The sequence below is a fragment of the Theobroma umbraticum genome, unplaced genomic scaffold (assembly GCF_002168275.2).
Source record: "Theobroma umbraticum cultivar Fairchild unplaced genomic scaffold, ASM216827v3 scaffold_204.0, whole genome shotgun sequence".
NCBI classification, from domain to species: domain Eukaryota; kingdom Viridiplantae; phylum Streptophyta; class Magnoliopsida; order Malvales; family Malvaceae; genus Theobroma; species Theobroma umbraticum.
This window is the reverse complement of record NW_018397267.1, coordinates 6,527,669-6,543,029: the sequence shown is the minus strand read 5'-3', so window position 1 is coordinate 6,543,029 and position 15,361 is coordinate 6,527,669. Positions and strand designations below refer to the sequence as shown.

At 33.9% G+C, this 15,361-nt stretch overlaps 3 protein-coding genes across 4 annotated transcripts in view; all 3 read right to left on the bottom strand.

Moving 5' to 3' along the window:
- LOC110424429 (uncharacterized) overlaps positions 1 to 480 on the bottom strand; it is a 4,036-nt gene extending 3,556 nt beyond the window's left edge. For both annotated transcript variants that reach the window (XR_002445900.2, XM_089784916.1), the window contains exon 1: positions 76 to 480. Coding sequence is in view for 1 of the 2 variants with exons in the window: in XM_089784916.1 (XP_089641042.1) it covers positions 76 to 168 (93 nt within the window). In the remaining variant the exon portion in view is untranslated. The remainder of the gene's footprint in view (positions 1 to 75) is intronic.
- Positions 481 to 3,312: 2,832 nt separating this feature from the next.
- LOC110424648 (acid phosphatase 1-like) lies at positions 3,313 to 4,847 on the bottom strand. The gene is made up of 3 exons (XM_021439263.2): positions 4,418 to 4,847; positions 3,690 to 3,899; positions 3,313 to 3,588 (listed from the first exon to the last, which is right to left on the bottom strand). Exons 1-3 carry the CDS (start codon positions 4,807 to 4,809, stop codon positions 3,411 to 3,413), a joined length of 780 nt encoding a protein of 259 aa, XP_021294938.1. The 5' UTR covers positions 4,810 to 4,847; the 3' UTR covers positions 3,313 to 3,410.
- A 4,685-nt stretch (positions 4,848 to 9,532) lies between these two features.
- Positions 9,533 to 15,361, bottom strand: LOC110423955 (mitochondrial-processing peptidase subunit alpha-like). Its single transcript, XM_021438399.2, has 13 exons — positions 15,202 to 15,361; positions 14,498 to 14,674; positions 14,073 to 14,369; positions 13,110 to 13,277; positions 12,786 to 12,953; positions 12,534 to 12,614; positions 12,263 to 12,329; positions 11,945 to 12,042; positions 11,576 to 11,648; positions 11,358 to 11,428; positions 11,125 to 11,174; positions 9,951 to 10,063; positions 9,533 to 9,864 (listed from the first exon to the last, which is right to left on the bottom strand). Exons 1-13 carry the CDS (start codon positions 15,238 to 15,240, stop codon positions 9,812 to 9,814), a joined length of 1,455 nt encoding a protein of 484 aa, XP_021294074.1. The 5' UTR covers positions 15,241 to 15,361; the 3' UTR covers positions 9,533 to 9,811.

Genomic DNA, 15,361 nt, shown 5'->3' with positions numbered 1-15,361 from the left:
ATCTTCAGTCATTATGTATAGCTTACAGAGAGCTCTAAGCCCATGCCCAGAACACAACAAGTGGAGGATACTTACAGGGAAAAGCACAACTGGCCCAGGCTTAAAATACCCCGAAAAGCCACCTCCTCCATATCCCCTTCCTCGTCCACGTCCCCTATAATAACCCATCTACCGAATTCTAATATGTTCCAACCATTCTAAGAAGAGACAATGTCAAGCAACCTTGAAAAGAAAATAAAAGAATATACACGAAAGGTAAGAAGGCCTGACTGACTGATCTGAAAGTTAACAGTTCGGTGGAATACGACGTGGGAGTGAGGAGGGCGCTTGAATGGAGCCTGCGCCAAGTTGAAAACGCTGGATGAATAGGAATGACGGCGTACAAGAAGCCCAAGGGAAAAGAAGCGCGCCGCCACTATTACGAGGCCTACAACTAAAATAGGCCTAAGCAAGATCCAAAAATCAAATTGAAGCTCAACCCAGAACTCCGTTGGACGTCTGGTACGAGAGATTTTTTAACATTTCTTGCATTGTGCGCTATAAAATTGCATTAAAGTGAAATATTACATCGAATTTTGGGACAATTTTTTTTTAGTATTCAAAGATAAAAATATTTTCAAAATAATATTTTTTTTAATTTTAATCGTTTTTAATCAAGAGAAAAAAATTTTAAATAAAAATATCCGTAATAAAATCTCTTTATATTCAAGCGCATATGTTAAAAAAAATGTTATTACACGTCATACTGAAAAAAAATTACTGCACATCATGTTTGAGATGTTTAATCCAAAAGTTTATGTATCAATGAATATAAGAATAGAAATCGAGTTATACGTCGTATTTAAAAAATAATATTATTACATATTATGTTCAAAAAAATATTGTTACACTAAGTTTAACGTGTTTAATTCTAAGAGTTTATATTTCAGTGAAAAACAAAAATAAAAATGTTACTACATGCCATATTTAACGAGTTTAATTTCAAGAGTTTATGTTTCAATAAAAAAACAAAAATAGAGGCTAAGTTACATGTTATGTTGAAAAAAAAAGTTGTTACACGTCATGTTTAAGGTGTTTTACTTCAAGAGTTTATATCTTTGTGAAATACAAAGATAGAGATTAATTTACTCATCATATTTAAAAAATATTGTTATTACATTCTATTTTCAAAAAAAAGTTATTTTACATCATTTTGTTTTAAAAAAAATTGTTACACGTTATGTTTAAGGTATTTAACTTTAAAAGTTTAGGTCTTAGTAAAATATAAAGATAGAGATCAAGTTATATGTCATATTTTTACATGTAATGTTTAAGATATTTAACTCTAAAAGTTTATATCCCAATAAAATACAAAAATAAAGGTAAAGTTACATGCTATATTTAAACCATGGCATATTCAATAGATTTACTACTTGCTAAGTGCATTAAAGTTATTACATGTTTGACATAGCATGTGACATCTTTGGACAGTATTCTAATTTACAGATTTCATTTATTTAACTTCAACCCATTAACTTTGAGGTTCTGTGAATGTAAACAGATAAATCCAAAAACATATATTGTTGTCATCTTTACTATTTAGTTTGTAAATCGACGATAATATGATAAGAAATAAACAGAGAGAGATGGTGATGATAGTAAAATTAGAGAGAGTTAAATAGAGGGAAAGAGAAATCGAGAACATAGTAAACGGATGTGGGAGAGAGAAATCGATAATATTAAAAAGAGCTGGATGGTTAGAGAGAAATTGAGAGCACAATAGATAGATGCTGGAGAGAGAAAAAGAGAGGAGAAATTATAATAAATGATTTAATTTGTCTAAAATGAATTTAAAGGTATTTTTGTCAAGGCATGACAAAACTGGGATAAAAATAATTAACTTTATATAAAAAAGGTTACTTTTGAAATAGCTATATAAGGTTGATCATTTTTCACAATTTCTTTTAAAATTTTTGTCTGTTTAGTCTTTCTATCCCAAAATTGGTTAATTTAGTCTTATATTTTGCAATGTTGTACAATTGAGACCTTCTACTTAACTTTGTTAAAATTGATTGTTAATGGTGTTGACGTGACATTGACATATCAAATGATACTGATGTGGCAATGATGTGTCATAATTTTTTTTGAATAAATATTTTTTTGATATGTTAGTTTTTCTGTGTCACATTATAAGAATTAAATTGAATAAAATAATATAAAAACTAAATTGAATAAAATATTAAATAAAACTCTGACTTCATGTGTATTTTTATCATTTTTCGAATTATGTTACATATGAGCATGTTGGCCTATCCTATAGGTTAGAATGATGTAAGAAGTGTATGAAAATCTTGAAATAGTATAGTTGAATGTAAGTTTTGCTTATAATATGAAATATTGTAGTTGAATGCAATTTTACTTATAATATGAAACCTGTTATTTTTTATTTTATTGATCTATTTATGCAATCTAAGAAAAAATATATCATGAAATGATATCATTGTATTAACTTCCCATTTACTTTGGAAATCAAGAAAATATAACAATCTGGTTAAATTTACAAACCAATTATAAAAATATCAACTTTAGTTACAAAAAAGGTTAAGTTTACTTACAAAAATATAAACTTTGGTTACAAAAAGAATTATAAAATCCATGTAGTTTCAAAAATAATTGATGCAACAATCAAAATAATAACTACAATAACCAATATAGCAAATCAATGAAAATATCAACCACACAGCATCATAAGACTTTCTTAATGCTTTCATAAGTTGAAACTGATACACCATCTAGCAAATCAACAGCAGCAAAGGACTTCGACTTGCTTTTTGGTTTCTATTGTGCAGTGTTATGTGGCAACAACAGCAAATTCAATATCTTAAACAAAAAAATAAGACAACAACTTTATCAATATAATGCAATTAATTTTCTTCTCATCAATAACTTCCTAATAGATATGAATAATGTAGAAGTTTAATTGTCAATTGCAATTACCAATTGATTTTCCCTCCCAATAAAGGAAGGGAACTACCAGAGGCAGAGGGAAGGGGCTAGTAAGGATCCTGTCTTTTTAAAAATTTTAAAATTTTTTTTATTTTGTTTTTATATTTTATAGTTTTACTTTTATTTTTTTAAAATAAAAATATAATTTTGTCTTTACAAATATTGAATTTCTAGTATGACTACTTTATAGATATTATTTTCACTTCCAAACATAAAATCCCGACTTCACTACTAGAAACTACAATTAATTTCAATTGTCTCATTCACCAAGCAAACTGCATTATGCAATGAAAGTTCATTATTATTTCCGTAATTCATATAAAAATGTGCTCGAGCCTCTTCTCTTAAGGCTTTTGAAAATTAGGTAACAGGCACTTTCCCGGTTTCACATTTTACATGATAATAAGACCTTAACTTATTAATTTTCAACTGATGTAGTACATTGGGTCAGGCACCTTGAACGTCCTATTGCCGACATCAGTCCCTAGGAGATCGCTCCATTGATCACCCATGTTCCCAATGATTTTATACCCACTCATCGCTAGCTTCTTTCTTTCACTTGATTTGTATACCACTGCTGATTTGCCTGAATAAGATGATCCCCTGCATCCAAAAAAGTCACCAAACAGGCATCAGACCAAGAAAAGATGGATGACCCACCATGTTCACTATACATCCTATATGAGGTAGGGAAGCTTACTTACTTGAGAATGAGTTTCTCCCAAGTGTGATACCCAGCTTTTCTTAGATTATTAGCTGTTACACTTCTTTGATATTCAGGTCTTCCTGTTAAGAAAACCACCTTGGTCCCAAGAGACAATAGCTTTTTGTACAGGTTAAGAGTTTCTGGCAAAGCTGGGGCTTTGCCTTCCGTTACCCATTTGCTGAATAAAGTGGGGTTATACGGCTCCACCCTGGAATTTCCATGCCATTGAAAACACGACAAACACCAAACTTTTCTTTCAGTCGTAAATATTAATGTATCCAATCATTAAGAGAATATATATGTATACTCTTTCTTCTTTTTCTTTTTTTCCTCCCTTATCATATTTTCTTTTTATAAATAATTAATTAATGTTTCCTTTTTGTGTGAGTGATAGAACCCATTACTTTTACTACTTAAACGGAGCATGTGAGATGAAAATTGAAGACAAAAGAAAAAAAAAGTTTAAAGTCACGCATATGGCCTGAAATTCGCTTCTGCTTTGCATTGCAGTACTAAATTTAAACACAATCTATGATGCATCTAAGGCCAAAAAGTCACTGCATAAACATATATATAGCCTAGTGCACGCTGCTAATACGAACTACACTTTTCAAAAGATATAATTTGTTTAAACATTGGTATAATCTTTATATCGCAAGCAATCAACAAAGTTTACACTTTATAATCAAAAAATAGACTTCATTTTCTGCATGATTGCGTACGTACCCGAACCCATGGTGAGCATAATAAGGCAAGTTGGAGAGTGCGGTCTCATCTATGTCGAAGACCCAAACGTCCTTGCCGTCTCTGGCCAGGCTGAGGCTTTGGGCGTACAGAAGGGCCTGATTAGCTACCACTCTCGAGTCTTTTCTGTATTGGTGGCCTAACATGTAATGTCCCACGTACTCCTCACACTCTTCCGGAACAGTAATCCAGCCTACAACGTTATTAGTTTCGACGCCAAGGCGCCAGCTCAGGCATGACAAGCCGGGTACATGGTTACCGGCGGCTCCGGATTGTGGGCGGAGGAGGTGAATTTTGTGGGGGACAGTATCCTGGTCTGACCCTTGTGAAATTCCTAGGGTTGTGGCAAGAAATAGAAACAAAAACAATGCCATGTTATGTAGTTGTAGAGAAAGTATTGAAGGAGCTGAGAATTTGCTGCTTGTTGCCTCTTGGATAAGCCGAGTTGGCTAGTTTAAATAGGCTTAGATACTGGTTAGGTGACCTCTTTTTTTGTATTTAATTATCTGGCTGTCCTTATCCATTTTATGACAAATATTTGTAAACTTATATTTGGGCAAATTAATTGTATATATTTTGTAAAACCAAAAATAAAAACTAACAAGTGAGACTATAATCTACCTTCCATTCTAAAATAAATTACACACAAGGATAAAAATCTCCTGTAAGGATCATTAAAACTTCATATCGATCAACCTAATTGCATTAATTTTCCATTATCCCACTTCAGTTTGCTCTTCATTATGAAAGGTATATTTGAGATTGGGAGTACTTGATTTCTTTCATTTTATATCCTTCTTGTTTTTCTTCTTTCATTTTTGTTTCTGCAACTATATGTCTGATGCATTAATTTTTTTTTTTCAAATTTAATTACATATAGCTGTTAGATTTTAAGGTAAATTTTACTTACACTTCTAGTGATTTTATTTTTTTTTCAAATAGCATAGTGTATATATTTTTTTCTCAATTAGTATTTTGTAAATAATTTCCATCTCACAGGAGATTAAACTCATAATTTTGCTCAGTAAAATTCTCAAAATAATCTCAATTTAAATTTAAACTACTTACTCACACTTAATAGGAATTTTGTCATTTTATTTGATAAAATTAACAGTCTAAACTGTTACAGAATAGAAGTTAGCCATAAGATGCTAACTGAAAAAAAAAATTCCCATATAGTTAATTGAAAATAAAAATTACAAAGCATCACGTGAAAAAAGTTGGAAATTATTAAAGATATAAATAGTGTTTATTTTAAATTTTAAGGTGTCAACTCAAATCTCTCAAGCGGCTTAACCTACATTCAAGTAGATTGAATGAATTGAATCTTGATTGTTGTAAATGCATCTAATGGATAAAAGTCAAAAGTTATGTGAAAACAACATTTCCATTAGTTTAGTGCAATAGACTAAACATTGGAGACTAATATTAGCATTATTAAAATGTTCTTGTTTTCACACTTCCTTTAGACACATGATTGGGGAAAAGTTCTTCATAAATTATATATATTTTTTCAGATATCTAATGAAAATAAAATCAAGTATTTGAAATTGTTAAATTGTTGAAATAAAGTTGACATGACATATAATCCATGCCAGGCAACAACTTTAAATATGTGATTCATGTTTATTGAAGAATCTAAAGAAAAGGACATAAAGACCCTTTTGGTAGACATTTGGGCTTAGCTCAAGTGGTAAAGGTGGGTGGGATTTAGGTAAAAATCCTAAATTTTAAGTCATACTGCCTTCTCTTGTGGAAAAAAACCAAAAGAAGACCCTTAAATACATATATTATGTAATTATCAATCTCCAAAATTTCACTGTGCTAGCAAATGTATGCAGTTAACCTACCATTGCATCATGATGTGTATGTGTGTGGACAGAGTTAGTGAAAAGAGTTGATGTGGATGACTTCATAATGGTTGTAAGTGAATATTTGAAGGATGGATTTACCTCAAATGGAGAAATGTGTTACAAGTGATCCATTGGATCACAATACACAAAAAAAGCAAAGTCAAAGGAAGATATTTAGGGATCTTTAGCATTTTAACAGACACCACTACAAGTTTTAAGGATCCTTGCTTTCCCCTCTTTAATTTCTTCTTGCAAGAAAACCTAGACTCACTGATCAAGAAGAGGTGGGAAAAGCAATAGATTCACTGAACCAAAGGCTGCAACTGTATAGTTGGAAACGAGAATTTCAGAACACAAGCCCACCTCTACTGAATAATAGACCCCTTGACTCTTTGTAGTTTGTAAGACATGCTTATCAGTAATCACTTTGACACCATCCAACAAATTCTTTTCCATCAGAACAGTGTGGTAAGGTGGGTATATAGATAATATAACCAAAAAAAAAAAAAAAGGGGACAACCGACAACCTTAAAGTAATAACATTGAGAGCGACAATAATTTGGAAAGTTGTAAAAGAGGGATCGGCGCATGAGTTCATGGGAGACAAAAGCTCTTTCACTGCGATCTCTGTGTTCACTCAAGATCTCAACTATAGAAACTAACCAGAGGCAACGGTAGTCATTTGCTTCAATACTATGTTCTTTGAGCTTTTCCTTTGGGAAACTGACCCTTACAGTTCCCCCTATGTGTTTGCTCTTTTCAGCATTGAGTAATAATATTAATGTCTTGCTATTTAAAAAGCAAATTACGATGATGCACTTTCTTCATCTTGTATAACACATATTAATTAAAAATAAAATAGTATCAGAAACATTTACTTATTCAATTTTCTTTCTAGTTTTCAAAATTCCTTTTTCTAAAAATTTGTTGTTTTGATAGTAGGATGGAAAGTATGAAAGAAGGATATAGGCAACCACACTGTCTAATTACTGCTGCATGACGATCTAAATGCGGTGCACAGTGAAATGATTGAGTTTGAAGAATCGTTAAGTCACAATCAGAGGCCACAAACTATTTATCCGACTGAGTGAGCTTGAGGTTGAGCTTGAGCTTGAGCGACACTAATTTATTCAATCAGTTCTTCTCCGTCCCACTCTCACTCTCACTATGAGCCACTTTTGAGTTCAACCATCTTCTTTTCCTGATCATTAATTTTGGCTTTTCTTTTTCTTTTCTTTTTTTGGTAATATTTCATTTTGAGCAAAGCATATAGCATTTCCCCACCCAATGCCTATCACCCTACTTCCCATGCAGTGCATCTCTGCCTTGGCCACAGCTTGATTGAGCTTTAAATATATTGTTCGAATGTTCTTTTGTAATTTGAGCTTAATTTTTAACGATATTTTTCTTTTATATTTAACTGTATGTTGTACATTTGACTGCACGATATATAAAATTTAACAGCAGTTTCAGTGGAAATGTTGTTAACTGACCATCAATATGCAAAAAAAAAAAAAAATCTGTCTTAAAATGAAAAAAAAAGGAAAGCAAGCACGGATACAATAATTCCATGGAGAGAAAAATGAAGTTGATTACTACTGTATGGTTTACGAATTAAATTTTTAATGATTTCCTGTAAATTTTATACCCATTTGTGCTGATTTTAAATACTAATTCAAATGTCTAGATTTATGTATATATGTATGTAGATAAAATAATTATCCTAAGTTGGTCCTACTTTGTTGGTTTTAGCCTTTAATGGCCTGCAAAAGTAGGAAGCAGATGGACAATAATATTTTTGAGCTTGAAGAAGAAAACATGTAGAACATTAATGATTGGTGGTGACCCAGGAAAAGGCCATTGTTCAGGAGAAAGATGGAAGTAAATAGGAAACAATAGCAAAATTTCATAATTAATGCTTAATTAATTACTTTAGAATGAGCTTCTCCCAGGTGTGATAAGTTAAACCCACCTTGTTCATATTTTGTTGAGTGATTTGTCTTAAGTTTTGGGCTTAATTTCTTGTCACAATGACAATCTTGAAACCGATGGAGGCGCGGTAATTACTTCTTGTATAGGCATGTATTGGTGTCGCTGGCGATGCTGGTGCTATGCCTTTGCCCTGAAATATTAATAAAAATAAAAGACAATGCATATAGTTTGCCATGCAAAATAGTATAAAAGTCGGTTCAATTCAATTATTGGGAATAGAGACAATCTCTTTTTACCCTTGGTTTTAGCTTTTGTGAACCTCGTTACATACCATTGAAGGCTCATTATACTAATGACACTTGGAACCATTTTGTATGCTTACAACAGAAGTGCATGCCTTTCAGAAGGAAACATGTATAATTTTCACACACTTGCGGAACCACATCCAGGTCACGTCTCGGATGTTATCTGTTTCCACGGCCAGACGCCAGCTGAGGCAGTTGACACCGGGAATGTGGTGGTGGCCGGCCAGCAGCGCCAGATTGTGGTGGTAGAAGGTGATTTTGGTGGGAAAACATTGCATGAGCATAATGAAAATTGACAAGTTAATTATCGCTATAGTGTTACCAATAAGAAAAAACCAGTGGGATGTTGAATTTTGGCACGCACATTGGTTTTCGACTTCAACAATAAGTAATCTCCATCCAATCAAAAATAATTGAAGCAAACTGTAGCGTTAGCGTGCAAATAATTGAGGAAATGATGTCAAACAAACATTTTAAGCAACTGCAGGACTTCCTTTCGGCCATTAAACAGGTACGAGTTTGTGCTTCGTGTGCTCGGCTTCCGCCTACTGCTGGGACATCGGCCAGCCGATAGCAATGGTCTTTGCTTGGCCTAATTAGCTTTAAATGTTGGCTGGGACTGACTGCCAATCTTTTTCCCTTGCATATACGGTAGATGACTAGCAATGAGCAACTGCTCTGCTTGTGACAAAAGCCCAAAAACACACAACTTAATGTATAGTTATAATTAGAAAGAGTGTGAAAATGAATTATTGGAGCACCTCCTTCTAAATAAGGCTAAAATAAAACTAGTTTTATTTGGAAAGTATTGGTGAGTAACAAAAGGTGGACAACGTGCGCATTGGATGTGCTTTTTACTTAAACCTCTGATAATTAAATTAGCATAGTTGTTGAGGCACAAAATGTAGGAAGTTGGTTATATTAGGACACTATATGAGAGAGCATGAAAAGATATAATATACCTAATCATTTATAAAGTTAAGACCTTGATTTGTGAGACCCTTGGCTGACATATTCTTCCAGAGGAGCAACATTTTTATAAACAAAATCTGAGCAAATACACATGTATGTAGGGATTTGGGAACATATAACATAATTTAAGAGGCAATATTTAGGATACGATACTTGTCAAGTTGCATTTCTTGCAACCCAATAATAAAATTTAAAATGAAAAATTAAAACTTGTAGTAATTACATATACTACCAAAAAAGTTTAAGGATATCAGCAGCTGCCCGCATTGCCACCATTGTAAACCCACCTCTGGCTTATAATTCAATTATTACACTCATTTCGCATGAAACTTGCTGCTGACTGACTCATAGCTTGGGACATTAATAACTGCCAAGCAAGAAGGGTAAAGAATCTCATAATCTGATTACAACCAGACTTTGGATCAAATAGTTCCCAGGAAATCAGATGCTTACCATCACCATACGATGCCATTGTTAGAGGTAAGGATAAAATCTTCTTAGCTGTATCAGCAATGTCGCGCAAAGTGACTTCATCTACCATTTTTAAAAACGATTGTACAGATTTCCTGAGAAGAAGTAAGACAAAATATGTTACAGAAAAACAAATTGCATATTCCCTTTCATGAGGCAAAATTATAGTGGAATTTACACGCCACTTCCAAGTAAAATCCATAAGAAAACAACACACCTAGACATTAAATTCTTTGGTCACTATTTGTCACAGTACATATCATTCCCTTTAAATAGAAGTTGAGAAGCCTAGAATCAACTGACTAAGCCTATTCCATTAAGTGATTTGGTTTTTAATCATTTCGAAACAATGCAACATCCACTGAAGAAGAGAAGAGCAGTAAACAAGTTTTCATGGCCAGTTCAGACTAGACATGAACTCATTAGCAAGGTAACCACCTAAGGGATTTTCACCAAGTATTATCAAAGCAAGATTAGTATAGCCCAACGTTTGGGTTGCAGAGGCAAAAGAGGATGTCAAAACATGTTTGAAACTAGAACATAAGAAAACTTATTTTACATAATAGTAACAAGTAATATGAATTTCACAATTCAAATGAGCAGAAATTTTTATTAACCATAGAGAATAAATAAAATAATGCTATAGTACATCACAAACTCACAAGGTCATTTCGCTCATATGACCATTTTCAAAAAATAAGCATTTAAATTAATTACTAATTCAAATTTTTTTGACATCATGAAACCGCAGTTGTTGTAACCAATTTCAGACAAGTACACAAGTACCCTCTGTAGCAGGGTATGTGTTTGCAGGTGAAAAAAATTACAGAAAGGTTTCTACTTGGAGCTTTGACAGTCTTTAGTGAAATTTTGATAAAGCATTATTGGGGGAAAACAATTAAAGATGCAACCATATACGATTTAAGTGCCGAATTTTCTAATATAATCTCTAAAATGAGGAAAATTACACTTGTAACTAGAATCAAATATCACAAGCCCGTAATTCTGTGTTCTCCGTAACCATTTTCTCACAATCATGTCTTACCAGGATAAAGATGCAGGTCAAAACGTAGATTGTCTTAGATTAGGTGTAGGTGATCCTGTCTGAATGCATAGGATAGATACAGAAAGAGGAATTTAAAGTCCATAAACACACCTTTCTCCATATGTCAAAATTTGCCTTCCAATATCTTCTGCCACAATCATCTGATAAATACAACTAATATTACAACTCGTTTAACAAAACAAAGAACAATATAGCAAAAACCAACAAATTGGTTAAGAAAGAATTGCAATTAATATAACTGGCCAGAACAATGCACAACTCTAAATGGATTTTGAAGTGTGTGTTGGGGGGGGAGAGGAGAGAGAGAGAGAGAAAAATCATACTCTAGATTCAAGATTCATCAGTACTGCAGATTTTGTGGCCTCTTGTGCACGTTTCATCATTAGCCGAGAAACTGCCATGAAGATGAGTTTAAAATTTTGTAAAGAATGAAAGAAAACCAAAAGAACAGGGGTAGCAATGATGAAAAAACTTGCCATGCGAAAAGGAGTGGCCTAAAAACAAAAAGGCAAAAAATAAGAGAAATGCAATGCAAGCAAACCTGCTCCTTCTTCTGCCAATAAAAGTAATTCTTCTGCTGCTATGTCAACTGCTTTTGACACAAAATCAGAGCTCTGGCACAAAATTTGAGCACTCTCAACTTTTTGTAATTACAAAAGGTGGGCAAGCAGAATATTTACAGACCCAATTAAAATAATTACCACTTAAATAATTTGATTCTGAAAGATCAAAATGCATTACTGAAAAAACTAAGAGATAGCAACTTATAAAGTGCAATAATAAAGACCGTATGCAGCTTATAAAGTGCAATAATAAAGACCGTATGCACATCTGCACATACATGTGCACACACTGCAACAAATTTTTGAGCGAACAAACAGGGAAGAAGAGTATGTAATGATAGCCTTACTGTGCTACCATAGATGCCAAACAATCCACTATTATTGAAGATGCTGTTGAATGCAGAAAAAGATTGAATCTGCTGATACTCATTCAATACACGGAGATCTGTCCAAGCAGAACAAAAAAAAGGAAAATTAAGCACATATATGCTTAAGCATGAGAGGTTTGGCATGAAATACATGCAAAAACTGGTGCTATTTGACAATTAACAGGGAGAATGAAAGTTTGTTGCAAAACAAATTTTGTTTGAAAAATGACATCAGCTAAAATCAAATGCAAATTGTCAAGCATGGAGAATTTTATGGCAGATAAAAGAAAAACTCACATAGCCGTGAGTGCATCCCTTTCCCCGGACCCCCAGCTGAAAATGAGCCACCTCCTCCCATGAGCATCTGTAGGTCAATCGGAATCATTAGTACCATTCAAGCAGAAATCATATAAAATGAGAACAGAAACTAAAAAGTAAAGTTGAAGAAAGCACAAGAGACATGTGACAATGTGACCCAACAATTTTGCTGTCAATCTTAATAAAAGGGAAAGGGAATATACAATCAAAAGACATTAAATAATAGATGAGCAAAGTTCAACTCCAGTACCTGCATTACAGTCAGAATGACAGATTCTTTCTCACTATTCCAGCCACCTGGTACTTCAAAAGCAAGAGCGAAATGGGTACTCTGCAATTGACAACCAAAACTTTCAATATACGACAAGAAAGAAGAAATCATAAGGTCTAAAGAGAATTTCTTTTCTTTTCTTTTTTTTCCGTTTGGGGCCGGGGGGGGGGGGGGGGGGGGGGGGGAGTGATGTTTTTAGACACTTTATTTCTGATGAATAGTAAAACACACCGGTGCATCAGCTTGTCGACGGAAATCGCCACCAACATAAACAGATTTTGGTTCTTCCAGGTAGGGTCCTGCTGGGAGGTCAGAAAGAAGTGGCTCAGCAATTTGTAAAAGCTCTTCATGCTCAATGCCAGATGCTGCCAGGACCATTCTATTCCCAGTATAGTTCTCCTAAAACCCTCAAATCAACCACCATTCAGCAAAAAGACAGAAACAGAATAAAACATATATCAATCAAAACAAAAGTCACATTTTCAAAATACTGAAAAAATTGTGCTACTCATGTAAAACACATGCAGGGATACAAGCAGCACAAAAGATTCTTACAGTAACAAATTCTTCCAAAATACAGCTGTCCAATCTATCTAGCGCAGATACAGGAGCCAAAAGAGGATTAGCCAATGCACCAGAATAACCAGTAGAGTGAACTGCCTCCAAAATTAAACGCTCGGGATTTTTGGATACTTCCTCCAAATCAGCTTTCAACTTTTGCACCTGTACAAGAATGTGGTATAATATAAATACTCAACAATTGGCAAAGAACCGAAAAAAAGCAAAAACAAGCAAAATCCTTGTTCTAAGCTCATTATCAATGGAAACAGATACTTAGTCCCCGATCTCACAAAACTGTCCCATATATAGCTACACACACTAAACAATAAATCTACGTATATTAGCTATTAACTTGCTAATACAGAGAATGATAAGGATAACTATACTGCAGTGCATAATAATACAGAAAATTAATCAATGGTACTTATTCCAGTCCCAATTCCTTAAATTACAAGACCAAAACACAAGACTTGTTTCCTCTACATTGCTCTGGTGGGTTTCAGCTTTATCAATTTACACAATTATGAAGGTGCCATGAAGACTCGTCACATAAGCTTAGATGTAACAGAATTTTTTTAAAAAAATTTCATAATTGAGCTGGGGTTGGGAATTAGGAAACGAGAAGCCTTCTTTGGAGGTAAGCAATACTAGTTGCAACAAGCTATTTCCTTGAACACACAATATAACTGATACTATTTAGCATGTGCACGATTTGCTGTCATTGTTGCTTTGCCAACATCCAACAGCCGTATCAAAACATAATACTCCAACTATAATATAAAGGGTGCAAATTGATTTAAGTACATTTGCAGATGTGGTTATCACTTGAAAAGGACAGAAAGTGTCAAACATATCTCATTCTACCTTCTCAGAACTCATGGATCCCTTGTACTAGGAATTCTGGAAAAGACAACTGTCAATTTAATAAGAAAATTGGCATGATTAAATAAAACATACCTCTTCATTAACTTCCCAATCCAAAAAAGCAGGGTTTCTCACGCAGTCAATAAGCAATTCTACCATTTCAGGAATATAGGTCTTAAGGGCATCAAAGGTGTATGCCATACACTCCCTAGAGGCCGAGGCTGATGTGTTACCTCCAATTGCCTCAACTTCCCTAACAATACGCAAGTGGGTGCGGTTTGTAGTGCTCTTGAATGCCATCCGCTCCAGCAAGTGGGAGGCACCAGATGACATTGGCGTCTCATAAATGGAACCAGAATTAATGAATAAGCCAATGGAGGCAGCAGGAGTCTGATAAAACAATCAAAGAACTTTACTCAACTATAACCAATGAAACACATAACAGAAATCAGTAGCAGTAAATCACATAAAAATGAAAATAGCAGTTCAGTATATGATGTGTAGAAAAGTTCCAATACCAGTAATTTCTCCGAGGCTATTTTCACACCATTGGATAGAGTTTTAACCTTCGTTTCACTAGATGCAACATAATCAGGTAGTGCAGGTGGAAGGGGAACGCCTTCTAATGGTGTCTCCAAAGACGCAACAGCACTTGAAGTTGCATAACGGGCAGCTGCCAAATTGCCAGTGCGGCCCTAATCATAAAAGTTCAGAAAGCATTTTCTGTAAGTGACTACATAGAAGACCATCCCACCAATGGTTTAATTGTGCCCAGTATCATCTCCCCAAGTAGAGAAAAAGAAAAAAGAGCAAAGCTTTTAAAACTATAAGGCAAACTATTCGATGAATCAACATATATACATAGTATCTTCTTCTAATGCCACGGCACATTTATATTTAGATGCATTAAAAATGCGGCATAAACAGGGGAAAAAAAACATACCCAATTTAACAAACTAATTAAAAAAAATGGATATATTAAACATCAAATAGCAATAATCAGATCACTACATAAGATGCAAAGAGAAAAAACGCAGAGCTGGACGAAGACAAGAGTTGGAAAACCTTCATATCTTAAACAATGTAATTAAATGACTCTCTAAACCCATGTGACAAAAACTAAAAACTTATTTTCTTGTCCTCTTTTATATTGCATTTCCTCGAGAAACAAACAGAAAACTGTTAGGGTTTTAGAGGAGGGGTTTTGAGTTTAAAAACTGACCTTCACAGCACTGAAACGAGAAAGGGCAGCTCTGTACATGGTTTGGTTTTCGTGGTTTTAAGGTTTTGGGGACTCTCTGTTTTTCTGGAAGCGTTTTATTATTTGTTGTAAGAGGGAAAAGTCTTGAGTCTAAGGTCGCTGTTTATACAATGAGGAAGCG